General features: G+C 42.2%; 2 protein-coding genes across 2 annotated transcripts in view; one reads left to right on the forward strand and one right to left on the reverse strand.

Annotated features, from left to right (window-relative positions):
• The first annotated feature begins 1531 nt into the window (after positions 1 to 1531).
• slc7a6os (solute carrier family 7 member 6 opposite strand) lies at positions 1532 to 11987 on the forward strand. Its single transcript, XM_052028345.1, has 6 exons — positions 1532 to 1927; positions 2945 to 3196; positions 4542 to 4661; positions 10016 to 10234; positions 10916 to 11045; positions 11826 to 11987. Exons 1-6 carry the CDS (start codon positions 1769 to 1771, stop codon positions 11864 to 11866), a joined length of 921 nt encoding a protein of 306 aa, XP_051884305.1. The 5' UTR covers positions 1532 to 1768; the 3' UTR covers positions 11867 to 11987.
• Positions 11988 to 14769: 2782 nt separating this feature from the next.
• Positions 14770 to 25337, reverse strand: part of LOC127577499 (Y+L amino acid transporter 2-like) — a 29720-nt gene continuing 19152 nt past the window's right edge. Inside the window, exons 7-9 of the mRNA XM_052028726.1 lie at positions 21546 to 21695; positions 15936 to 16119; positions 14770 to 14867 (exon numbers count right to left, since the gene is read on the reverse strand). Of these exons, the coding sequence (XP_051884686.1) occupies positions 14770 to 14867; positions 15936 to 16119; positions 21546 to 21695 (432 nt within the window). The remainder of the gene's footprint in view (positions 14868 to 15935; positions 16120 to 21545; positions 21696 to 25337) is intronic.

A 25337-nucleotide genomic window follows, 5' to 3' on the forward strand; every position in this document is an offset into this window, starting at 1 on the left:
ACCCTTAATGCCTGTTCCGTGCTGAATTAGATCATGTCTGATCTTTTATCTTGGCATAGCTTTCCCGCACTAACCCATATCCCTTAATATCCAAAATCCTATCAGTTATTGTCTTGAATATGCTCAAGCGACTGAGCCTCTGCAACCCTTTGGGAAAGAATTCCAAAGATCCAGTTCACAGCTCTTTGGGTTAGAGAATTCCAATGATTCATGACCCTCCGCAAAGAAAAAAATCCTCCCGATTCCTGTCTTAAATGTGCAGCCCCTTATTCTGAAATGATGCCCCCAGTTCCATATATCTCCACTACAAGAACCATCTCAGCATTCACTCTGTCAGTGCCCCAGAGACTCTTGTATGTTTCAATACAATTACCACTTATTTTCTAATGTCCAGTAACCTGCTCAGCTTTCCTTCATAAATCGACCCCTTCATGCCAGGAATCAACCTAGTGAACCTTCTCTGCACTGCCTCCGGTGCAAACATATCCAGCCTTTAATAATGGAAACAAAGCTGTACACAGTGCTTCCAGTGTGGCCCACGAGTATCCTGCAAAGTTGTGACAAAACTTACCCACTTTTGTACTCCATGTAAAAAAGACCAAAATTCTGTTAGTTTTCCAAATTACTTGTACCTGCCCCCCCCCCCCCCCCCCCACATCCCTTTGAGCACCAATGTAATATAGGCTCAAAACAATTAGATAATAGTCTGCCTTTTCATTTTTCCTTCCAAAGTGGATGACCTTATTATTCTCTATCTGCCAACTTAACCTATTTATATGCCTTTGTAGGTTCCTAATGTGTTGCAACTTGTTAACTCAGCTATCTTTGGATAATTAGCAAATCTGGCAATAGTACACATGATCCCTTCATCCAAGTCATTAATACAAATTGTAAATAGTGTGTGCATTTGGGAAGGGAGAGTGGTACTCTGGATCCAATGCAGATTTAGGGTGGGGGTAAAAGTCTTGATCTGAATCTAGTGCAGATTTGAAGGGAGAGGGAGAATGTTCTGAATCCAGTGCCAGAATCATGCCTGTGGTTTGGCAGGGAAGGGTGGGGGGTAGAGATGCTGTGGATCCAGTATATAGTTATGGATGGGGCAATGCTCTGGATCTGGTGTACAGTGGGGTGGAGGGGGTCTGGAAGGAGTTCAAGATATGTGTGTGTGGGGGGGGGGGTGTTGATGTTCTACATCCCGTGCAAATTGTGTGTGTGGGGGGGAGGGGGGGAGTGCTCTGAATCTAGTGCATGGTTGAGGGCAATGTCTGGAACCAATGCAAGGTGTGCAGGGCTCTGGATCCAGTGCAGAATGGGAGGGGGCAGATGGGAGTGTGCTCTGGATCCAGTGCAAATTGTGTAGGGGGTGGGAGTTGATGCTATGGATCCAATGTAGATTTGGTGGGGAAGATGGGTCTAGTGCAGCGGAGGGGGTGTCCTGGACCGAATACAAGGTGCCGGGGGAGGGGGGAGAGAGGAGGGGGTGGAGTTGACGGATCCGGTGCAGAGAGTGGGAGGGTGCTCTGCCTCCAGTACAAGGTACGGGCGGGGTTGAAGCTCTGGATCTAGAATTAAGGTGCAGGTCTGGATCCAGTACAAGGGAGGCGGGACCGCGGCAGTTGATGCTCCGGATCCGCTGTGTGGGAGGGGCGCGTATCCAGTCCATTTAATCGGCGTAGGGAGCGCCTGTTTTCGGGCCAGCTGTCGGCTGGAGCGCGGTGCTGGGTCCCAAGTCCTGCTGCGACCGGCCGGTCGGCCACCCTCCCCGGCCATGGCGGCCGCCGTGCTGCGGGTGAAGCGGAAGCGCGGCGCCGAGGCAGCCGAGGCCTTGCTTCTGGCCTGCAAGCGGCCGCGGGCCGGCGGCGAGCCCGTCCCGGGGGAGCAGGTCGTGCGGACCCTCTTCAGGCTCGCCGGTACTGTCGGCTCCCAGGTAAGGCCGGGCCCAAGTCTCGAGAATTGCGTGCGGGTGGAAGCGGGAAGCGCCGAGCCTGGGCCCCGCCGCCTGGTCCCCGCTGTCTGCAGCGTTGCGGGAGGGCAGCCAGCGGCCTGACACACGGTGGGATCCCCCTCACACGCTGCCCGTCTGCCTCAGTCCCCAAGCCCACCTGCCTCAGTGCCCACCTCTTGCCCATCTTGGTGCTCACAGCCTGCTCTAAGCCAACCCGCCTTGGTGCCCACTCCCTGTCTGCCTGCCCACCACTGCACCTGCCCTGTGGCTGATCACACTGTTGCTCATCCCTTGTCTACCTGCCTGCACACCTCGGTGCTCACCTCAAGCCTGTCCATCCCTCTTCTACCCCCCACCCGCCTGCCTTGGTGCCCAAACCAGCCTCCACACACTGTTTGCCTCAAATCATTGCCCAACTAACAGTGTCAGTGTGACAGGAATCTTTGGGTGCACCATTGCTGTTGCAGGTTCTGCTCATCCAGTGATAACTGGGCCTCATGAAATGAATCTGGGACATGAATTTCTTTGTAATGTTTCTCAGCTGAGAAATCTTTGTGTGTAATTGCTGAGGGTCAGTTTTGGAGCAAATATAGCAAGGCCCGCGGTTGTTTTAAATCCTGCTTTGAGTAGTAGTGATCAGAGAAATTCCCTGCATCCTGTCGTGACTCCATTTAACAAAACACAATTGATGGCAGCGACGTAACTCCCAATGATTTCTAGAATCAGTGTATTTTTTTGGCTTGGAATACACTTTTTCAGCACTTTTTTTTTCATCAGTGATACTATTGGAGCACTGTAGCACAAAAAATGATTTTTTTGTTTTCATTTGTTAATGTGAAATCAATATTCTTGTCATTCTCTGACTCTCTTTGATCAGTGGACGAGGACTCTGAAGAGAAGGTATTAATTTTCCCTCACAAAGTGAATAATCTATACACAAGCAAATTGATAAATTGTATACTGTAACCACAGAGTTTGACTGTGGCACTGTCTGTGTAGGATGACACCGTACAGAGGCACTTCAAAGAAGCCATCTCCAAGGACAAGGCACTGCTGGCTCTTAAACCCTCTGGTACCAGCGCACAGCGTGTCCAGCTCAGTGTGCGAGCCTCTTGCCAGGCAGCCAGCCAGGAAGGCCGCTACAAAGTCATTGCCAGCCACAGAAGAAATCTTTTGAAATCTCAGCTAGGTGATGAGGAATCTGGAACAGAAACCTCTGGAGCTCAGGCTGAAGAAGGAGATAGCCAGAAGGTAACTGAATGTCTCTGCTAAAGATGCATCTGTGTTAAGCTTTGGTTGTCTGCAGAGGTAATGTAAAGCACTGTGCTAAAGGCAAATTACTGTAAACCATTGATCTTTCTCAAGTGAGGTTTTGAGTAAGTGATATGAGAACCACGAGCTCGGTACTGGACAGGATCTGTTTGTCTTCGTTCACTTACCATGATTTCACCAGTCCCCACTTAAAGCTGCAGGAGCAGATTTATTTACGGGAGTGGCAACAGCCTTTTGTGTCTGCCACACATGGGCATTCTCCATTCCTTACTCTAGATACTAAGCATTTGCTAGCCACTTGTCAGTGAAAGTATCTAGAGATCCCAGGAAGCCTCTGACAGTAGGAGAGTAACTCTGAAACTGGGAATAAGAATTCGGGCATTATTTTTATGACCTCATCCCTAGCCTTGGCCAAATCTGTTGTGCCCCTACCATCTTCTTGGCTGAGATCACAAAACTGTTGAAAGTAGGGTTCAAACTATGCTATGCCACTTAGTCAAATATTAAGCCATTTTTAACAGACTTGCATTTTATTCAGGTTTTAATTGAACAAGCAAAAGAACTGTGGCGATGGTTTCCCTTTTGTGCTGTGGTCCTCCAGTGGTTTCATTAACACCAAGGTTCATTGCTAAACTTCATTCCCCAAAGCATCAGCTGTCTTGACCAAGACTACAGCAGGTCATGTAACACATTTGAGCAATGTTGGCATTACAGGGAATGGATGCAAGGCTATTTCCCCTGTATATGATAGAGTGGCATCAGATCTTCACCTTTGGGGTAATCATTGTGCTTATCAGAGGGGAGGGCCCTATAAAGGAAGGAGAGTTTTACTTAGTAACACAGGTTCATTAAACTCCTTCCTGGGCTGAGGGGGTTGTCCATTGAAGAGAAATTGAGGAAGACTGGCTTGTATTCAATGGAATTCCAAAAAATGAGCATTTCATGTGATGTACAAGACTCTGAGAAGGATTGTTAAGGTGGCCCTGAGAGGCTATTTCCTCAGGCTGGAGAGCCTAAAATAGGGGCATTGTCTCATTTAGGACTGAGACAAGAAATTTATTTGTGCAGAGGGTAAATGTTTTGAATTTATGACATCGAAGAACTGTGTTTGCCCCCATTGTTGAGTGTACTCAGGACTTAGATTAATAGATCTCCGGACACTAAGAGAATTAAAGAATAATTGATTTGCAGCACTGAATAAGCCATGATCTCATTAAATTGTCGGGCAGTTTTGAGGGGCCACATATTCTACTATTCTTGCTTTTTATAATGTTCTTGAGTTTTTCTGAAAAATATGATTCTGGTGATTTTCTTTTAAAAAAAGAAAAGCAGCACATCTTCTGGAAGTAGCCAAGATGATATTGGATCTGCAGAGGAAATTGAAGTGTTTGATATTGTCCAGCGTGAAGAGGACAAAGCCGACTTGGAGCACAGACGTTGCAAGGTAAGGGCAGGGTGCCGTGAAACCGACCAGGGTGGTTATGAAGTCAACTGGAGTGTTTACACAGAATCATTGAATCATACATCACGGACTGAGGCCTTGGAACCCATCCTGTCTGTACTCACTCACTGAAGAGCTGTCCAATTAGTTCTCTGCTGGTCTTTCTTCATGCTGCTCCAGTTTAATCCCTTGTGCATTTGTTCAGTTCCCTTTGGTAAGTTACTGTTGACATCACACACTTATAAAGTTTTAAATGAATCTCTTTCCCTTTGTTTCTCCAGACAATTACTTTCATTCGATGCCCTCTGGTAACCCACTTCTGCCACTGGCATGGTCTCATCTTACTTACTCTTCCTAAAACCCTCATTTTATCACCTCTCATGAACCTTCCATTTTCTTTGCTCTAAAGAGAACAACTTTTATTCATATCACAAATGTAAGACCCTCATCCCTGGTACAATTCTGGTAAATCTCTCTAGCACCCATTATTAAGGTCATGCCATCCTCTCTAAAGTACATTGCCCAAAATTGCATGGAACAATCCAGTTAAAGCCTAACCAGTGAATTATAAAGGGTTAGCTTATTTTTTGTGCTCTGTCTTTTTATGAAGCTGATGATCCCATGTACTTCATTGGACCATCCAGTAGAAAGTACTGCTTATGCGCTTTTTGTAGTATATGGAGCAGTATAGTGCACAGGGGCTAGATTCTGCCATTGAGATTAACTCGGGGATGTGCAGAATCAGGTAGCAAATTATGGTCTTTGGTAAGCGAGTCCACAGTGTTGTGGTTACAATAGTCCTCACTGAGTTTCTAAGGAGATTCAGTGTGTTTCAAAAACTTTTTGTTTTTATATCTTTGCCTCAATGGCCTCCTTTGGTGCATAAACAAGGTTCATCTTTGAGAGTAAAGTGGCTTCTCCACAGTCAAAGAATCAGTTCTCATGAATCCCAAAAGGAGTCAGCTGCTGCCCTCTGTTCATTCAGTGTTTTGAGACTGATAAATTGACTTTGAGAAGGTGTCCAGTAACGGGGCAATTTACCTAATGCATCAAGCTAATGGAAGATGGCTGTTCAGTACACTTCATCAGGAGTTTATAAATAAAAACTGCATTCTTTAATCAGTGCTGATAAACTTTGCACAAACAGAAGAGGTAAGCTTTGTGAAGTTGTAGTAGCATTCTAATGTAATGTTGAAGCTCTCTAAAGCTAAAAGTTAGTGCTACCCCACATTTCAAAAAAGGCTTTAAATGGTTACGAATGATTGGAGGCGCAGCACAGAATCATCTTCCAGTTAAACTGACAAATAAATGGGCTGGAACAGAGTGTTCAACACAATGATATCAGGCTCTGATCCAAAGTGAGTCTGTTGTGACAGTAGATGCTCGTGTTTATAGATACACTTTTTCTTACTTCTGCTGAAAGAATAATGAAATTTGCAAACCTGCCCAATTCCTAGTCGCTCTTGGACAGGGCAAGGTTAGAGATCCTTGGTCCATGCCTTTCACCCCAACAGTTAATTGCAAGACCCTTAACAGCATTGATGTACAGAGGAATCTGGCGATCCAAGTCCATACCTCCCTGAAAGTAGATGGAGTGATAAAGAAAAAAGGAATATGGCATGCTTGCCTTCATCGCGAGGGGCATAGAGTACAAGAGTCAGGAGGTCATGTTGCAGTTGTATAAGACTTTGGTTAGGCCGCACTTGGAGTACTATGTGCATTTCTGGTCGCCCCATTGCAGGAAGGATGTGGCGGCTTTGGAGAGGGTTCCGAAGAGGTTTACCAGGATGCTGCCTGGATTAGAGGGTATTAGTTATAAGGAGAGGTTGGACAAACTTGGGATTGTTTTCTCTGGAGCTTTGAGGGGAGACCTGATAAAAGCTTTATAATGAGAGGCATAGATAGGGTAGACAACCAGAATCCTTTTCCCAAGGTAGAAATGTTGAATACAAGGGGGCATTAGCTTTAAGGTGAGGGGGGGAATGTTTAAAGGGGATGCGCAGGGCAAGTTTTTTTTACACACGGAATGGTAGGTGCCTGGAATGCACTGCCAGGGGTGGTAGTGGCAGCAGATACGATCGTGGTGTTCAAAGGCTCTTAGACACATCAATATGCGAGGAATGGAGGGATATGGATCATGTGCAGGCATAAGCGATTGGTTTAATTTGGCATCATGCTTGGCAAAGTCATCGGGGGCTAAAGGGTCTGTTCCTGTGCTGTATTGTTCTACGTTCTAAGTTCTTTTACCTAGTTCTGAGGAAGAGTCTTCAACCCAAAATGGTGTCTGTTTTGCTTCCCACAGATGCTGCCTGACCTGCTGAGTGTTTTCAGCATTTTCTATTTTTATTTTACATTTTTATTCTACAGGCATTTAAATAAAATCAGTTTGAAAACAGGATCATTCAGTGGTAGGCAGTATAATATCACAGACAGTGACACGAAATGGCAGAAATATTGAATAGTGATTCTACTTCAGAATGTAGCAGGCAGAATGATTAGGCAGCTATGATGTTGGGTGTGACATAACTTCATTTAAACAAAAAAAAGAAATATTAACTGAAGCAATCAAAGCAAGAAGGCAGACACATTGCACATATTTAGTAATTGGTTAAAAAGGTAGGAGCATCAGAGGGCTGGTGGATGGTTAACGTTACAATTGTATTTAGGAAGGAAAACAGAATGAATCCAGGAAAATGTAGATGAGTCACCTTAAAATTGTTGGGATGGAAGATTGTGGAATCACTTGAGAAAATATAAAAACTTGTATGGATACCAAAAAGAGAGAAATTCAAATTAGAGAGCCTTGCTTGACAAAGCTCACTGAATTCTTTTAAACTGGAGGAGGGATGGGGGTTGATGTTGCGATAATCAGTGCTGAGGAATAGTGCAACAATTTACAAAAAGAAATTAATAAACTTGTAGAATAGGGATATAACTTAAATTAATTTCAGTGAAAATGAGTGAGGTATAACATATTGATAAGAAAAGTAAGGAAATCACAATTTGGAAAGTAAGAATCTAACTGAGGCAGGGAATCAAAGGGTCTTGGGAGTACAAATATGCAAAGTGGATATACTGAGAGATGTATTATAAAAAGAAAGCAAAGCAATATTTACTCTGAGAGAGATAAAAGTGGAAAGTAAAGAAGTCACTAAACTTGTATCAAATCTTAGTTTGCCCCACTTGGAATACTCAGTAGTTTAAATTGATGGAGGATCACTGGAGTAGAAGGAAAAATAGATTTGAGGGTGATGCCAGAACCATAGGGCTTATACCTGTCAGATAAGAAAAGGGAGTCTCATTTTTGAGTGACAAGGGGTTGGAAACATAATCTGCCTCTAACAGCAATATTACGGGAAGCAGCGGAAGAGATTGCTGTGCCTTTGGCGATGAGTTTTACGTCCTCACTGGCCACAAGAGTAGTGCCAGATGATTGGAGGGTGGCAAATGTTGTTCCTTTGTTTAAGAAAGGGAGTAGGGATAACCCTGGGAATTATAGGCCAGTGAGTCTTAGTTCTCACCGGGCAAGTTACTGGAGAAGATTCTTAGAGACAGGAATTATAGGCACTTGGAGAAGCATAGGCTGAGTAGGGACAGTCAGCACGGCTTTGTGAGGGGCAGGTTGTGCCTCACGAGCCTGATTGAATTCTTTGAGGATGTGACAAAGCACATTGATGAAGGTAGAGCAGTGGATGTGGCGTACATGGATTTTAGTAAGGCGTTTGATAAAGTTCCTCAGAAGGGTCATTCAGAAAGTCAGGAGGAATGGGATTCAGGGAAACTTGGCTGTGTGGATTCAGAATTGGCTCGCCCATAGAAGACAGAGGGTGGTGGTAGATGGAGCGTATTCTGCCTGGAGGTTGGTGACCAGTGGTGTTCTGCAGGGATCTGTTCTGGGACCCCTGCTCTTTGTGATTTTTTATATATATATATATATATTTAAATGACTTGGATGAGGATGTGGAAGGGTGGGATAGTAAGTTTGCTGATGATACCAAGGTTGGTGGTGTTGTGGATAGTGTAAAAGATTGCTGAAGATTACAACAGGACATTGATAGGATGTAGAGCTGGGCTGAGAAGTGGCAGGGAGTTCAACCCGGATAAGTGTGAAGTGATGCAGTTTGGGAGATTGAATTTGAAGGCAGAATACAAGGTTAATGGCAGGACTCTTAGCATTGTGGAGGAACAGAGGGATCTTGGGGTCCACGTCCATAGATCTCTCAAGGTTGCCGCACAGGTTGATAGGGTTGTTAAGAAGGCATATAGTGTGTTGGCCTTCATTAGTCAGGGTATTAAATTCAAGAGCTGCAAGGTAATGTTGCAGCTCTGTAGAATTCTGGTGTGACCACACTTGTTTTGTGTTCAGTTCTAGTCGCCTCATTATAGAAAGGATGTGGAAGCTTTAGAGAGGGTGCAGAGGAGATTTACCAGGATGTTGCCTGGATTGGAGAGCATGTCTTATGAGGATAGTTTGAGTGAGCTAGGGGTTTTCTCTTTGGAGAGGAGGAGGAGGAGGATGAGAGGTGACTTGATAGAGGTGTACAAGCTAAGAGGCATAGATCGAGTGGATAGTCAGAGACTTTTTCCCCAGGGTGAGAGTGGCTAACACGAGGGGACATAATTTTAAGGTGACTGGAGGAAGGTATAAGAGGGATGTCAGGGGTAAGATTTTTTACACAGAGAGTGGTGGGTGCGTGGAACGCTCTGCCGGCAGAGGTTGTGAGGGCAGATATATTAGGAACATTTAAGAGACTCTTAGATAGACACGTGAATGATAGAGAAATGGGGGGGGGTGGTGCTATGTGGGAGGGAAGGGTTAGATAGATCTTAGAGCAGGATAAAATATCAGCACAACATTGTGGGCTGAAGGGCCTGTATTGTGCTGTTATGTTCTATAGTGACCTGGGTTCAATACCTGTAGCTGTCTGTAAGGAGTCTGTACGCCCTCCCCGTGTCTGCGTGGGTTTCCTCCTGGTGCTCTGGTTTCCTCCCACATTCCAAAGACCTACAGGTTGGGCACTGTGGGCATGCTATGTTGGCACCGGAAGAGTGGCGACTCTTGCGGGCTGCCTCCAGCACATTCTCAGTAACACAAAAAGATGCATTTCACTGTGTGTTTGAATGTACATGTGACTAATAAATATCTTAACATCTACCTACCCCTCTTCCACATTCTTTGCAACTGAAAACTAACTTTTATCTCTTTACCAGTTTTGAAAAAGTCTCCAATCTGAAATCTGTTTTTCTTTCCAGAGATGCTGCTTGACTTGCTGAGTTTCCAGCATTTTCTCTTTTTATCTCCAGCATTCTCAGTTTTTATTTGCACTATCTTATTTGTTGGGTGTTTACCATTTTAGGATTCTGGTCCAGGGGAGGACGACCCGCAGACAATTCTGTGTAATTCTGTTAGGATGATCCGGGAGAAACTTACTCTGTCAGATTGTGGACTTGGGGCACAGCACCGGGAGAATATGGAGGAGTACGTTTATGACATATATTATACTGACGGCTACATCAGCGGAGGTGGAATCCAAGACATCCTGTCAGTGGTGCCATATTATGAAGAGCATGAACTGGTGAGTTAGCAAACTGCTGCATGTTGAATTCTTTATAGGTGACTTCAGTAAAATTTAACCCTATTATTGTTCAGCAAAGTGTGGCTTATTTGCTTCAAAGCAAGGCTGGATTGCAAGTTGTCACACCTGACTGCAGATACCAGAATCAGTAACTGTGAAGACTAATGGCAGTGTGATTTCTGGTTGCCCATCACAGTTGATGGCTCTTGGAGATATGGGCAAGTTGTCCTGGCTGTGGCCTGTGGTGAGTCTTCAGCCATATCCTCTTCAGAGCTCAGTCTTGTTGAGTCTCCTCAGCCAAGCCAAAGCTGGTGTAGGATGGGTGGCCGCATTCATTTCAGTGCGGATTCTTACCTGTGGAATTATAATTGATTTTCTTTTAAATTCACTTCATTTTAATTTTTTCCATGATTTCTTAATTTTGTTTTTTGTTAATTTTAAAAAGTACATCACTTTAAATGTTTTTCTAAGAGTCTTAATGTCTGGAGGCCCAACAAAATTCCACCCACATAATTAAGCATGGATATAGGAATTTGCAGGTAGCCAACCAGGTCTAGCAAGGTCAGGAGCATCAGCAGAAAATGATAAATCATTGTCAGACTGACGAGCATTCTGGCAGTGCTATGTTGGTGCAAACCAACAGTTGGTTCTTGATACTGTGTGGTACTGCTTATATTACAGATTAACGATGAGGTGATTGCAGATGAAACCTGTGAGGATGAAGATGATGAGAATGAAGAAAATAATTGGCGGAATGATTATCCAGATGAGGATGACTGGAATAGAGAAGAGGATACGGATGAAGAAGATGGTAACGTTTGGAAGCATGTATAACTATTCAGATTAACTTCCATGACAGTGATATTTTAGTTGTCTTGCAGTGCAGCTAATATAAAGCTCCATTTGGTTTATTGAAAATATTACAAGTGAAAATGGTTCTATAGCAAGGAAAAATGCTTTTTCCATAAGAATTTTTGTAAAGAGAAAGTATGGCTGGTCATTGTGAATAATGACAATGAAAGGGAGGGGGGTGGGGTTGGAAGTGGAAGCTGATGCCCAAAATCCCAATTCATATTCTTCAGTTGTCTACTTGAAATTTGGTTAGAAGTTTGAGGGACCCCAGCCCAAAGAAACAATGGTTTATGGTTGCCAAAGGATTTCTTGTAATAGTACTGTGAGGGATCCACTCTAGGTATTTTTATTCTCAATGAAAGTACAAACAATTGCTGGGATACTGTTCTAGGGATACAGAAAGTCCTGCAGTGTCTTGCCCATGTAGTAATTCTTCAAAAATTGAAAGGTACCAAAGTTAACAGTGTCATTATTGCTGCACTCTCTCATCTACCATCCAGTTTCTGGTGTCCACCTTCCCTGTGATGATCTCTCATCATTGTGTAGGTACCTTGAATCCACTTTACTGGCTTCTATCTAGAACATGGCTACATTTTATTTGTACTAATTTGCAGAGTTTGGGCATTTTCACAATAGGAACTAACCTTGTGACTTGAAGTACTTTAGAAAATTGATACAAAGTGTATTATTCAACCAAATGCTAAATTAATTTGAAACCAAGTTTATGATCATTTTCCAGGCCATTCCTCCAGTGAAGAAGAGGATTCATTTAATTTCTGACATCATTTCTCTCACTCCTATCTCAATAAAAAATGGACACTGGATCAAAATTGGAGGACGGTTTCTGTAAATGTTTTTTTTTGGATTCAAATGCAATAAAAATCAAAATTTGCTTGAATTCAAGATTGTTGAATGAATTAGTAGTTACTACACCTGACATCTACATCAGCTTCTTTAAAGTATATTCAGAACTGTACACAGTACTCCAATTCTGACAAGATGTAAAGCGCTTTTTTTTAGTTTTTATTTTGACAGGTTGCTTCTTTGAGAGTTGTCTGATCCCTTTGACGCACTAGCTGTTTGGGCACTTATTTTCCGAGAAGCATTTCCCCCATTATACAACATTCTACTCTGAAATAAAGGTTCATGAGGAGATTCTTTAAAACATGGACTACTTCCCGTACCTTAAGAGCAGTGAAGGCAGGTGTGAAATTCACCATTGCCTTCAGTGTGCCAGTGCTGACTTTGGATGGCTGAGGAAAAGTGTTTTGAAGATGAAGACCTCACCCAGTACACAGCTCATGAACTGCAAGGCAAGGCAGCAGTGATCCCTGCTTTTTTGTACACCTCTGAGACATGGACTACTGCAGGAGACATCTCAAAGATTTGGAAAAGTACTACCAACACTGCTTCCAAATCCATTGGCAGGATAAGTGAACTGTCATCAGTGTTTGTTCCCAGAACAATATTCACAGCATTGACATCTTAATTATTTGCTTGCCCCACATCAGATATTCTATTCCAAGTGCAATGGCAGCAAGATATTACAAGGTGGACAGAGAAAAAAATGTTGTCAAAGCCTCTTTCAATAAAATGTAATATCCCTATTGACTCGAGGGAATTCATGGCCCAGGGCTAGTCAAATTGGAATAGGATCAGGTGCGATGTCATTGACCACCTCATCCATTCATTGTGAGCCTGCAGAAACTCAGTGTAAATGACAGAAAAAGCACGCGCTCCCAAACTACCCAACAAGCATCTGCAGGACTCAAAAATCCTCCTTAGAGTTCATAGAACTGGACTGACAGCAAATCATCCTAAACTGTATATGGTTCTGGTCACACAACAGAAAAGGTGTGATTGTAGTGGAGAGGAGGCTGAGAAGATTCATGAGGATATATCCAGGTGGGGAGCATATTAACTATGAGGAATTGGATCAGCTGGAGCTGTTTCCTTTAGAACTGAGAAGGCTGAGGGGTTACTTTGAGGTTTGTAAATCTATGAGGCCAGACAGAGAAAGTTGGAAGAACCCACTTAAAGGGGACAAACCCAGAGGACATAGATTTAAACTAATTGGCAGAAGGGTTAAAATGACACTTTTTTTCCCATGCATAGGTCTGGAACCCTGCCTGAAAGAGTGGTAGAGGTGAATTCTTCATCATGTTTACTTGTAGACCCATGACCTGGAGGGCTACAGACAAAAGGCTGGAATGCTGGGCTAATTGACCTTCTGCATCATCAATTTTCCATTGATTCTAATCTAGGTGTAAGAAACAGCTTCTCACCATCTACTCTGAAAATTTCTCTTGGATATTTAGATTTTGGAATGAAGGGTATCTTGGAAAGCTCTTAGTGCACGATTTAACAATCTTAGTCAATCAAAGTACATTTACAAACACACATGTACTGATTTAACCAGGATACCAAAGCAATAAATCCAGAAGTTTCATTTTGTTTAAGCCTGTTCCCTAATTATTGCAGAATAAAACAAAATTTTAGAAAGAAAAACAGACACAAATTACTAAAGTGAATGTACAATGAGAATAGTATTTCTATATTCCTCACTAAACTTAGAATGCACTTTTATTTGCTTGAATTAATTAATCTGTTTCTAAAGATCAGTCTGGGGAAATTATACCCTTGTCAATTTGTAGTTTTGTGTCATACAATTTGAGAGAGTTGATAAGTGTGAGTTCAAAGCAGCAAGCAGCCCAAAAGTACTCAACCGATTAGTTGACTTGTGCCAAGATGTTTCTGCCTGGAACCAATTCTTTTTGATGTTAATGAGTGCTTGTGGCATGCAGACCGAATAGATTATATGAAAACATGTAAATATTCACCTCACCTGAAAAGGGCAACCCTGTTTTACGTTTAATGTAAAGAACAATTTCATTGAAGAAGTTATGCAACTGTTAGACACAAGCAATTTTATGAACATCTCACATTGAGACTTTAACGTTCTGTATTTTCACCAATCACTAGGAAAGGCCCAACTTGACTAGCAAGAGGCAAATCAATTCTTTGGACTGCAAGGGCAAACTGAAATATTTCAGCAATGGTTACTTTGTTGCACTGGCAGTGTTGCCCCAGCATTTGTACGGTAGGTACTGCCTCTCACGTATAACATTGTCAGTTTATATGGTATATGCAACTTCACTGACCAAAGGGAACCTGGAAAAATTACTGTGCTTACAAATGCTGAAAGTATAAAACTTGGATATGGCAAATCACAATAAAAACTGAGCAGTAAATACGCCAATCCAAATTTCAGTTTATAGGACTCAATAATACTACCCATGGAGGTAATAATGTTTCTCTTATAATTCACTCCTCTGTTAGTGTAGGATGAGCCACTGCTGCCGAGAACCAGCATAAAATTAAATACCATTGTCCATATTCCTCTCTGCCTCCCCAATTAACCCTGAAACAGGTAAGCCTCCTAGACTATCATTAGGTTTTACAAAATATTAATTTCTTGTTTTCAGAATGTTAAATGAATTACTTACACAGAAATTAAGATTCAGCTTGAAGTGAAGAATAAATTTCTGGCTATGTAACCCACTGGGTAAAACACATGACGGAGTGGAAATTCACAGATTTGATATTGATCAACTCATTCAGTTTGACATTGAGCTCTCAACTATTGCAGGTGTTTTCAAGAGATGGATTTGTTGATTTTCATGTCATCCCTCTTTGTTATTAGTCTTGTCTTCCTGCTCTTCGTAATCTTTCTCAATCAGCACACAGAAAAAGAGCAACTGGACGCACTTAATGAGTGTAGCTGTGGAGAAAAAGTAGAGCCATTCATGACCCAAAAATGGGAAAAGACAAAAATTATTTACTCAAATTAAAGTTTCCTCTCCTTGTATTTAATAGTTTATGGCCTCATTCCTCCCATCTTTAATCTCCAACCAAAATATTCAGTTTCTCCTCTGTCCCCTGCCATTAGTGACCACCTTCAACCAACCAAGCCCATAAAATGAAATTTACTTCCTACAGCTCTCATCCTCTTGTTTAGCTTTACATCACCCCCTGCTAATAGTTCCTTCTTAACCATTTTTCTTTTTGTATCTTATGGATCTTAAGGAGAGTTTTTTTTTAAACCATTCTATGTAGATACAAGTTGTTATAATTCTATGCAAGGCAAAAACAGAATAAAACTTGCTGTTGCAATGATCTTGGGTGACAAATAAGTATATGATTCCTCTGAAATTCTAGCCCAGTACACAGCAGATGCTCTTACAATACAAGGGGAAATGAAAGAAAACGGCAAGGAAGGGAGCATAAAGCAAGTGCCAACTATTTTTTTCTTAATTTGCATAGATTGAATAGTAAACTTCTCATTATTCAGTGAGTGCACCCTTTCTGTTTAAAAAAAACTACTTGAAGGCCTAATTCCACCCTATATCAAGTAGTGGTGAATTAATCAGGGATGTCACTAATATCAAATTTACTTTTTGTTTTGACCCAACTGATGAGTTACAAGTGACACAAATGACAGCATTTAATCCATTTAAGTTGTCCTTCAGGTTTAGAAAAAGACTTTGTCTCAATAAGTCTGGCATGAATCTTTGGGCAGGGTGAGGAGAGTAGTGTGGCAGGGTTGGGGAAGAGGGGATTGTTTTTTAGTTCATTACTCAGCTACTTTGCTACTTTCCTCATGGCAGAAGTAAAAGACTAGTCACAAAACTAGAATGCAACCTCAACTTGGCTTCAAATTTACTATCACTGAGTATTTGATATATTTTCAATAGTGTAGAGGTAGCAAATTTTATGTTGTGCACAAATTTAAAGAAACAAATAATCATCAGAAAGACTCTATGTACTCATTATTTGCTAAGTATCTTACCTGAAATTCTCTGTAGCAAAGCAGGATATCTCAGCTTTGACAGCATTTGTCCTACGAAATAGACTGGGACTCCTGTCAGTCCAATTCCAATCCCAATTAGGGAATTAATAGTGTCAGTGTATGCAGGCACTGCTATCAAGCCCACGATGCAGACGCAGAAGAAGGTTGGATAAATCATGTGGATCTGATGTAAGAGTGACAAAAGTGATCAAATTCCAAAACAGACATTTAACCAAGGTAATTTCAAGCTGCCAGAATACAGCATTAAATTCTAGGCTACACAACCATGGAATGGACCATCCAGAGAATGTCCACACTAAAGTTTAATTGTGAGTCAAAGTGGTGTTTCATTGCCTATAGAAAATTAAGGATGATCTGTCTGAGGTGCTTAAGAATAAAGGATATGCCATTCACTGCTGGTGGGGAGAGTCCAATACAAGGAGAAATAACCTTAATATTAAAGCCAATTGTTCAGGGATTGTTAGGAAGCAATTTTTTTTACAAAGGGAAGCAAAAATCTGGAATCTCTCCTCAAAAATAATTGAGGTTTGGACCATAAAAATGTAATTTATTTTGTTAGGCATATGGAACCAAAGTAAGGAAAAGTTGTTAAAATACACCCAAAGCCTAATAGAATGGCGGAGTTGGATAAGGAGGTTGAATGGCCCATTTTATTGCTCTCATACATTAATTCAGGGATCCCTCAAACACCTAATTTACAGTATCAAACCTAATGCTATCAGAGAATGGATTCAGCTCAAAAGGAGCTCCATTGTGTCCACATTGGCTCTCTACCAGAGCAAATTCAGTTCCACCTACTGGTCCTTTCTCTGTAGTCTTGAAAACTTGTTTGTCATATAAATCTAATTCACTCCTGATGGCCACAGTGCAATCTGCCTCCATCACATCTGCAGGTTGTGCATTCTAGATTCCAACTAGTTTTTCCTCATGTCACCCTTAATTCTTTTGCCCTTTATTTTATATTTCTGTCTTCTAGTCTTTGATCCCTGCATCAAAAGCAACTGCTCGCCCTGATCACCTCCATCCAGATCCTTTATCATTTTATGTACTTGTATTAAATCTCACTTCAGACTTCTCTGCTCTAAAGAAAACAGTTCCAGCCTCACTAGTCTATCCTTGAAACTGTAGTCCCGAATTCCAGGAACCATTCTCATTAATCTCTTCTGGACCCCCCCCCCCCCCCCCACAAGGCCTTCACACCCTCCTATCACATGGCAAACCAGAAATGAAGACAATATTTCAATTGAGACAGGACCAATGTTTTATAAAGATTCAACACAACTTCCCCAGTTTTATACTCTCTGCCTCTACTGATAAAGCCATAAATTGCAGACACAAGAGACTGCAGATGCTGGATTCTGGACCAACAAACAATTTGCTGGAGGAACTCAGCGGGTCGAGCAGCATCTGTGAGAGGAAAGGAATTGTCGACGTTTCAGGTACCTTGCATCAGGGTTCTTGACAATTTCTTCTCTCCCACAGATGTTGTTTTAGTTACAAGGAGAGATTGGATAGGCTGGGATTGTTCTCACTGGAGTGCAGGAGACTGAGGGCTAACCTTATAGGGGCTCATACAATTATGAGGGGCATGGGTAGGGTCAGAATCAGGTTTATTATCACTAACGTATGTCGTGAAATTTGTTGTTTTGTGGCCACAGTACGGTGCAAGACATAAAAATTACTCTAAGTTACAAAAACAAATAGTGCAAATGAATAATGAGGCAGTGGTCATGGGTTCATGGACTGTTCAGAAATCTGATAGTGGAGGGGAAGAAGCTTTTCCTAAAACATTGAGTTTGGGTCTTCAGGCTCCTGTACCTCCTCCCCGATGGTAGTAATGTGAAGCGGGTATGTCCCGGATGGTGAGGGTCCTTAGTGATGGATGCTGCCTTCTTGAGACACCACCTTTTGAAAATATCCTCGATGGTGGGGAGGGTTGTGCCCATGATGGAGCTGGCTGAGTCAACAAGCCTCTGTAGCCTTTTTCGATCCTGCACATTGGAGCCTCCACACCAGGCGGTGATGCAACAAATCAGAATACTCTCCACCATCCATCTGTAGAAATTTGCAGGAGTCTTTGGTGACATACCAAATCTCCCCAAACTCCTAATGAAGTAGAGTCACTGGTGTGCCTTCTTCATGATTGCATCAATGTGTTGGGCCCAGGATAAATCCTCTGAGATGTTAACACCCAGGAACTTGAAGCCGCTCACCCTTTCCACCACTGACCACTCAATAAAGACTGGTGTGCGTTCTCCAGACTTCCCCTTCCTGAAGTCCACAATCAATTGCTTGGTCTTGCTGACGTTGAGTGCAAAGTCATTGTTGCGACACCACTCAACCAGCCAATCTATCCCACTCCTGTGTACCTCCTTGTCACCATCTGAGACTCTACCAACAACAGTGGTGTCATCGGTGAATTTATAGATGGCATTTGAGCTGTGCCTAGCCACACAGTCATGAGTGCAGAGAGAATAGAGCAGTGGGCTAAGCACGTATCCTTGAGGCACACCTGTGTTGTCAGCGAGGAGGAGATGTTACTACTGATCTGCACTGACTGTGGTCTCCCGATAAGGAAGTCAAGGATCCAGTTGCAGAGGCCCAGGTTTTGAAGCTTGTTGATTAGTACTGAGGGGATGATGGTGTCGAATGCCAAGCTGTAATTGATAAACAGTAGCCTGATGTGTCGGACTGTTGTCTAGCTGCTCCAAAGCCGAGTGGAGAGCCAGTGAGATTGCATCAACTGTAGACCTGTTGTGGCGGTAAACAAATTGCAGTGGGTCCAGGTCCTTGCTCAGGCAGGAGTTAATTCTAGCCATGATCAACCCCTCAAAGCACTTCATCACAGTATATGTGAGTGCTACTGGGCAGTGGTCATTGAGGCAGCTCACTCTGCTCTTCTTGGGCACTGGTATGATTTCTGCCCTTTTGAAGCAGGTGGGAACCTCCAGCTGCAGTGGTGAGAGGTTGAAGATGTACCTCAACACTCCAGCCAGTTGGTCAGCACAGATTTTCAGTACCCTGCAGGTACACCATCAGGGCCTAACACCTTGCAAGGGTTTACCCTCTTGAAAGATGTTCTGACATTGGCCTCCGAGAAAGAGATCACAGGGTCGTCAGATGCTGTTGGGATTTGCACAGGTGTAGTGTTATTCTCCCTTTCAAAGCGTGCATAAAAGGCATTGAGCTTATCAGGAAGTGAAGCATCACTGCCACTTGTGCTGTTAGGTTTCTCCTTATAGGAAGTAATGGCATGCAAACCCTGCCACAGCTGTTGTGCATCCGATTGTGTCTCTAACCTTACATGGAATTGCATTTTCGCTCTCACAATGGCCTTCTGTAGGGTCTTGAACGCCACAGGTCTAGCCCTCAGCAGACTGTGAATTTTCTGGTTCATCCAGGGCTTCTGGTTTGGGAAGACTTGGTATGTTCACGAAGGCACACACTCATCCATGCAGGTCTTGATGAAGTCAGTGACGACTGTGGCATATTCATTCAGATCTGAAGATGAATCCCTGATTATCGTTCAGTCCACTGATTCAAAGCAGTCCTGTAAATGCTCCTCCGCCTCCCTTGACCACATCTTCGGGGTCATCACCACTGGTGCTGCAGTCTTCAGGTAGATAGTCACAGCCTTTTCCCCCAGAGTAGGGGAGCCTAAAACTTAGGGGACATAGATTTAAGGTGAGAGGTGAAGTACTTAAAGGAGATCCGAAGAGCAAGTTTTTCCACACAGAGGGTGCTGGGTATAAAGAACAAGCTGTCAGAGGAGATGGTAAAGGTAGGTACAATCAAAGATCTAAAAAAGCATTTGGACAGGTAGATGGATAGCAAAGGAATAGAGGGATATGGACTCAATGCGGGAAAATGGAATTTGCATAGGAATCTTGGTTGGCATGGACAAATCGGGCCAAAGGGCCTGTTTCTGTGCTGTATGACTCTATCACTAGATGTACCAGACAGAACTACACAGATGAATATGTAGCTGGTGATGTTCACATCTTACTGCTGCCATAGTTGGCAGAGCTTGTGGCTTTGGGAGTTGAAGTTAAAGCCCAAGCAAGTTGCTATATTTTGGAGATGGCACAGACTGCAACCAGATTCCTTTTAAATGTCCCCTGAACCAAATGGTATTCCAAAAGGTAATTAGGAGTCAACAAGGTGAATCAATCATACTGGGTATGGAAGACCAATTTCTTCAAAACATTAATGGGGTTTTAGGATATTCTGATACCTTTATGGTCTTCATTAATGAAATTAGCTGTTTATTTCAGATTTATTTGATTATTTAAATTTAAATTCCTCAGCAACGATCTGGGATTTTAACTTGTATCTCTAGATCAATAGTCTTAGCCTACGGACACAAGCCCCTTTGCAGGGATTCGATGGTGAAGGATTCAGTAATGATAATGCTATTGAATATTAGGAGTAGATGGACTGGACTCTATCTGGATGGAAATGGTCAGTGTCTGGCATGTTACTTGCCACATTAGCCCATGTCCAATTGTTGTCCAGATCTTGTCGCTTCACTTTTTTTTTTGAAGAGTTGTGAATGGAGTTAAACGTTCCTCAGTCATTTCCACTTCTCACCTTATCACTGAGGGAACACAAATGGTGTAGCAGCTGAAGATATCTTGAGCAGTAACTGTAGCAATCTTCTAGAGCTAAATTGCTTAATGCTCACTGATCACAATGATTTTTCTTTATGTGAGGGATGGCCCTAACCAGTGGAGAGTTTTCCCTTTGATTCCACTTTCAGTCTTGATGCCACAGCCATTTAAGTGTTCTTTTTTAAATATTGTAATGGTACCCACCTCTACAGCTACTCTGGCATTAGAGGGATATGGGCCAAATTCAGGTAAATGGGACTAGCTCAGGTAGACGAGTTGGGTGGGAGGGCCTGTTTCCATGCTGTATAACTCTATTTCAAGCAGCTGCTGTGTTCTGTATCTCATTGTTCCAGCAGTTCTTTTCTTTCCTCTGTATTATATATACCTCTTCTGGACAGATTAGCTGCTAGTAACAAGCCTTCAGCACCCTCTCCTGGTCATGCATCTTTTTTTGGTCTACACACTGACACAGGCATTCCTTTGTGCTCTCCACCCCTGCCCCTTCTCTGCAAGTTTAAAGAGACCTATTTCTAAATTTTCTCAATTCTGAAGAAAGCTAATCTACCTGAAACGTGAACTCTGTTTCTTTCTCCATAGATGTGCCTGACCTGCTGAGTGTTTCCTGTTTTTATTTCATATCTCCAGCATCTGTATTTCTTTTGCTGCAGTAATTTAATGGGCACCTGACTATGAGAATGTGAATCTCAGCATTAAGGATCCACATGTTGTACCACAAGGTCATTACGGTCATGGCTGATGCTGTTCTCACTTGATATTTACACGTACTTTTCAGTAGAGCTCAATGGATTAGAATGATTTCAAGAATACTGGCTGATTTCCTTCCTCCCTTCATCCAAGAGAATTGCATCTGCCCTGATCATGGCAGACAAGGTTTAGGGTACATCATCTGCCTGCCTTGTCTATTGTATAAAATGTTGAGCTCTTGGTTTTTAGTTAAGTCTTTAGAAGTAGGACTTACCTTGAAAGCTCTATATCGATTTGGCTCCTTCCAGCGCAGGTATAATTGCCCAATAACGGTCAGTCCAATAAAGAACCAATAACTGAAGCTGAAGTAGTAAATGAGTCTATAGATATCCTCCACACTAAGGTAGATAATTGCTAATAAGCCCTGTCAAAATTAAATACCATCAACAGTTATAGAAATCAGAGTAATAACAGTACTGAAAAATCATTAATTACATTATTAAAAAGGTTTGAAAGAGTTTCTTTCAATTCTGTGCTGTAAAAGGATGGGATTAAAATAATAATTTAAGCTTGTTTGGTCTCCTTGCCACCAGGCCAGTCTACAAAAGGATGCAGCAGTTCAAGTTCTCCTGCTCACTGACTATCAACACAGGTGCACCTCAAGGATGTGTGCTTAGCCCACTGCTCTACTCTATCTACACTCATGACTGTGGCTAAGCACAGCTCAAACACCATCTATAAATTCACCGGTAACACCACTGTTGTTGGTAGAATCTCAGATGGCAATGAGGAGGCATACAGGAGTGAGGTAGATTGGCTGGTTGAATGGTGTTGCAACAACAACCTTGCACTCAACGTCAGCAAGACCAAGGAATTGATTGTGGACTTCAGGAAGAGGAAGTCAGGAGAACACACACCAGTCCTCACTGAGGGGTCAGTGGTGGAAAGGGTGAGTAACTTCAAGTTCCTGGGTGTCAACAACTCGGATGATCTATCCTGAGCCCAAAACATTGATGCAAGCATGAAGGAGGCATGCCAGCAGCCTATTTCGTTAGGAGTTTGAGGAGATTTCGTATGTCACCAAAGAGACTTATAAGTTTCTACAGATGTACAGTGGAGAGCATTCTGACTGGTTGCATCACAGCCTGGTATGGAACCTTCAATGCACAGGATCGCAAGAGGCTGCAGAGGGTTATAGACTCAGCCAGCTCCATCTTGGGCACGACCCTCCCCACCATCGAGGACATCTTCAAGAGGCCTTGCCTCAATAAGGCGGCATCCATCATTAAGGACCCTCATCATCCAGGACATGTCCTCTTCTCGTCACTACCATCAGGGAGAAGGTACAGGAGCTTGAAGACCCAAACTCAACAGCTTTTTCCCCCCTGCCATCGGATTTCTGAATGGTTCATGAATACGACCTCATTATTCCTTTTTTTGCACTATTATATAATTTGTAGATTTTTACTTCTTTACGCTGTCGCAAAACAACAAATTTCATGTCATATGTCAGTGATAATGAATCTGTTTCTGAAGTTTGCTACCAGCGAAAGGAATGGTGGCTGTGACTTTGGACTACCACAAAAGTTGATGAAATAAACACAGCTACAACAGACCATTGTTCTGACTAGTATGCAACACAACCTAACCAAGTTGTTTCTGTAAAGAAAAAGGTGCAGCTTAGGGTGTGATGAGGAGAGGGTGGGGAGGAAAGTAAGCAGTGCATGCTTATGCATTCTGCGGCAAGTAAATCAGAAGCAATTGTAGAATGAAGGAAAGAAGGGGTGTAAGGAGGAGGATTATAGACGAGAGGATAACATCATCTTCAATGAATTCTGTCCCACTAATGGCCACAGCCTCAATTAGGTTGCTCAAATTATGGATAGTGTGGTCACCTCACAGGGAGATGATGATGTATGCATGCATGTCCCCTGTTGGTTTGTTAATACTGTCACAATTAAGTGCAAACTTGACTAGCAAGAGTTAGGATGTGAGCACTCCACAATGAGTTTGAATGATGTGCCTGTATTGATTGAAGACTTAGCAATGTAAGCTAGCTGTAAAATATACCTGAGCGCCTTTTTGCCATGAAAGTGAATGAGTTGGAGCAGCATATGAACATAAGAGGTAAGAATCCTCCATAGAGAGATTGTTGGTAAATAAGTGATGGAAGGGAGTTTGCGACAAATGCTGCTGGTGGTGGTGCACCAGTGATATGGGATTTCACTAAATGCAACCGTGTATGTAACATCATTGACCTTTTTTGCAGTACTGCATACAACTCCTCAATGTTTGTTATGGAAGTTCATTTGAGCTCTCTCCTCCCATTGCCTTTATTGTATGCACCTGAAGAATCTATTGCCTCTTTGCCTAGAGAACATAACCTTTCTACCTCCTTAACCAACACCTTTAGTGTAGCATTGGAAAAGCATAGAGATCATACTCACCTGTGCTGTGCCAGGCCTGCTTGAACAAGTCACATTCATCATTATACTTAGACCCACCAGTTCATAAGCCCCAAGGCATGTTCCTTATAAGAGGTGTGCATTTCCTTTCAAGCTAACTTCAATTGAACTAGCCACTCTTAGACTCCCTGCTGAGGTCCTAATCAACCTAACAGCATGATTAAACACTGGCTAAACATTGCAAGCATATTAATGAGCCAGCAGCATAAAGTTTGCATGGTGCCTGCACTAGGCTGAATGGATACCGGGGGCTCTATTTTAAAGCACTATCTGATGCATTTCCTCCAATCTCTAAAAGGAAGAATTACATTTTATTTGGCACCGTTCATGACCTCAGAATGTCTGAAGAAAGAAATTATTTTGAAATGCTATCTCCATGTAATGTTTGGCCTGAGACTAGATCTGACAGAAATTTCAGGGCATTTGTTTAATGTAGTTTTTTTCCATTTTATAATAGGAAGAAAGAAAACAAAATGTTGCTCCTGAACTTTCTTTCCTAGAAAGTTTGAATCTGATTTCCCAATCGATAATACTTGTGTTATAAATGAGCACATTTTTGCAATAAATGAAACAGGATAAGTGTGTTAATTTATCATCTACACATGTGCAAGTTTATAACGTACCATTAATGGGGAATCAGGTTAAAAGAAATGACAGTACATAAACAATGGCATATATTTAAAGAAGTATTTCATTATTCTCAATAAACATACAGGACATTGAGAAATAAAAATAAAATCCATGAGAAAAGTCATCAATCCATTGCTAACCAAAGAGGGTAAGGATGGTATCAGATTAAAGGGGCTTATAATATTGCCAAACATAGTAAGCCTTTAGAATGGATGAGTGTTAGAAACCAGCAAAAGATTAATTAAAAATGATCAAAAACAAGAAAATAAAATGAGAGTAATCTACCAAGGAATATAAAAATGGATTTTAAACAGTTGCATATGGGAATAAAGTAGTGAAAGTAAATGTTGATCCTTCAGATATATAATGGGGTATAAGGAAATGGCTGAAACTTCAATCAAATGCTTTACTTGTGGAAGACACAAACAATGTGTAGAACCAGATGTAGTGGAGAATCAAGGGTCTAATTAAACCTAGGAACTTAAAGTAATCAACACTTGTAGATTAACATGGGACTGAAAGCTGGCAAATCCCCTGGAATGGATGATCTGCATTCTGGAGTCCTAACTCTGGTAGCTGCAGAGGCAATGGATGTATTGATATTGATATTCCAGAATTCACAATGTATAGTGCTGTTCAAGAAAGGAAGGAGAGTTTAAGCAGATAGTAAGGTAGATAGTATAGTGATGTTTTGCAGAAGGATGTTGGAGCAGATGACTAAGGAAGACTTGTTGTGCATAGTTTTGGACTGTGTATCTGTGGAAGAATATACTTAGCAGGATTGCAAGAAGGACTCACTGTATTGATTCCTGGCATTGGGATAGGGTTGTCCTGTCAGAATTGATTTATTACAATGGCTTAATGGTACATAGAGTTTAGAAGAAGGAAAGGTGAACTCACTGAAATGTATAAGATACATAAACATGAGAGGCTGGAAAGTCGAGAATGGAGGGATTAGTCTCAGGATATGT

The sequence above is a fragment of the Pristis pectinata genome, chromosome 13, assembly GCF_009764475.1.
Source record: "Pristis pectinata isolate sPriPec2 chromosome 13, sPriPec2.1.pri, whole genome shotgun sequence".
NCBI lineage: Eukaryota > Metazoa > Chordata > Chondrichthyes > Rhinopristiformes > Pristidae > Pristis > Pristis pectinata.

Coding starts and splice junctions, on each gene's coding strand:
- slc7a6os (XM_052028345.1), top strand. CDS start 1,769: ATGGCGGCCGCCGTGCTGCGGGTGAAGCGGAAGCGCGGCGCCGAGGCA. Junction 1,928..2,944: donor CCGGTACTGTCGGCTCCCAG/GTAAGGCCGGGC, acceptor CTGTCTGTGTAG/GATGACACCGTACAGAGGCA. Junction 3,197..4,541: donor AAGAAGGAGATAGCCAGAAG/GTAACTGAATGT, acceptor TTTTAAAAAAAG/AAAAGCAGCACATCTTCTGG.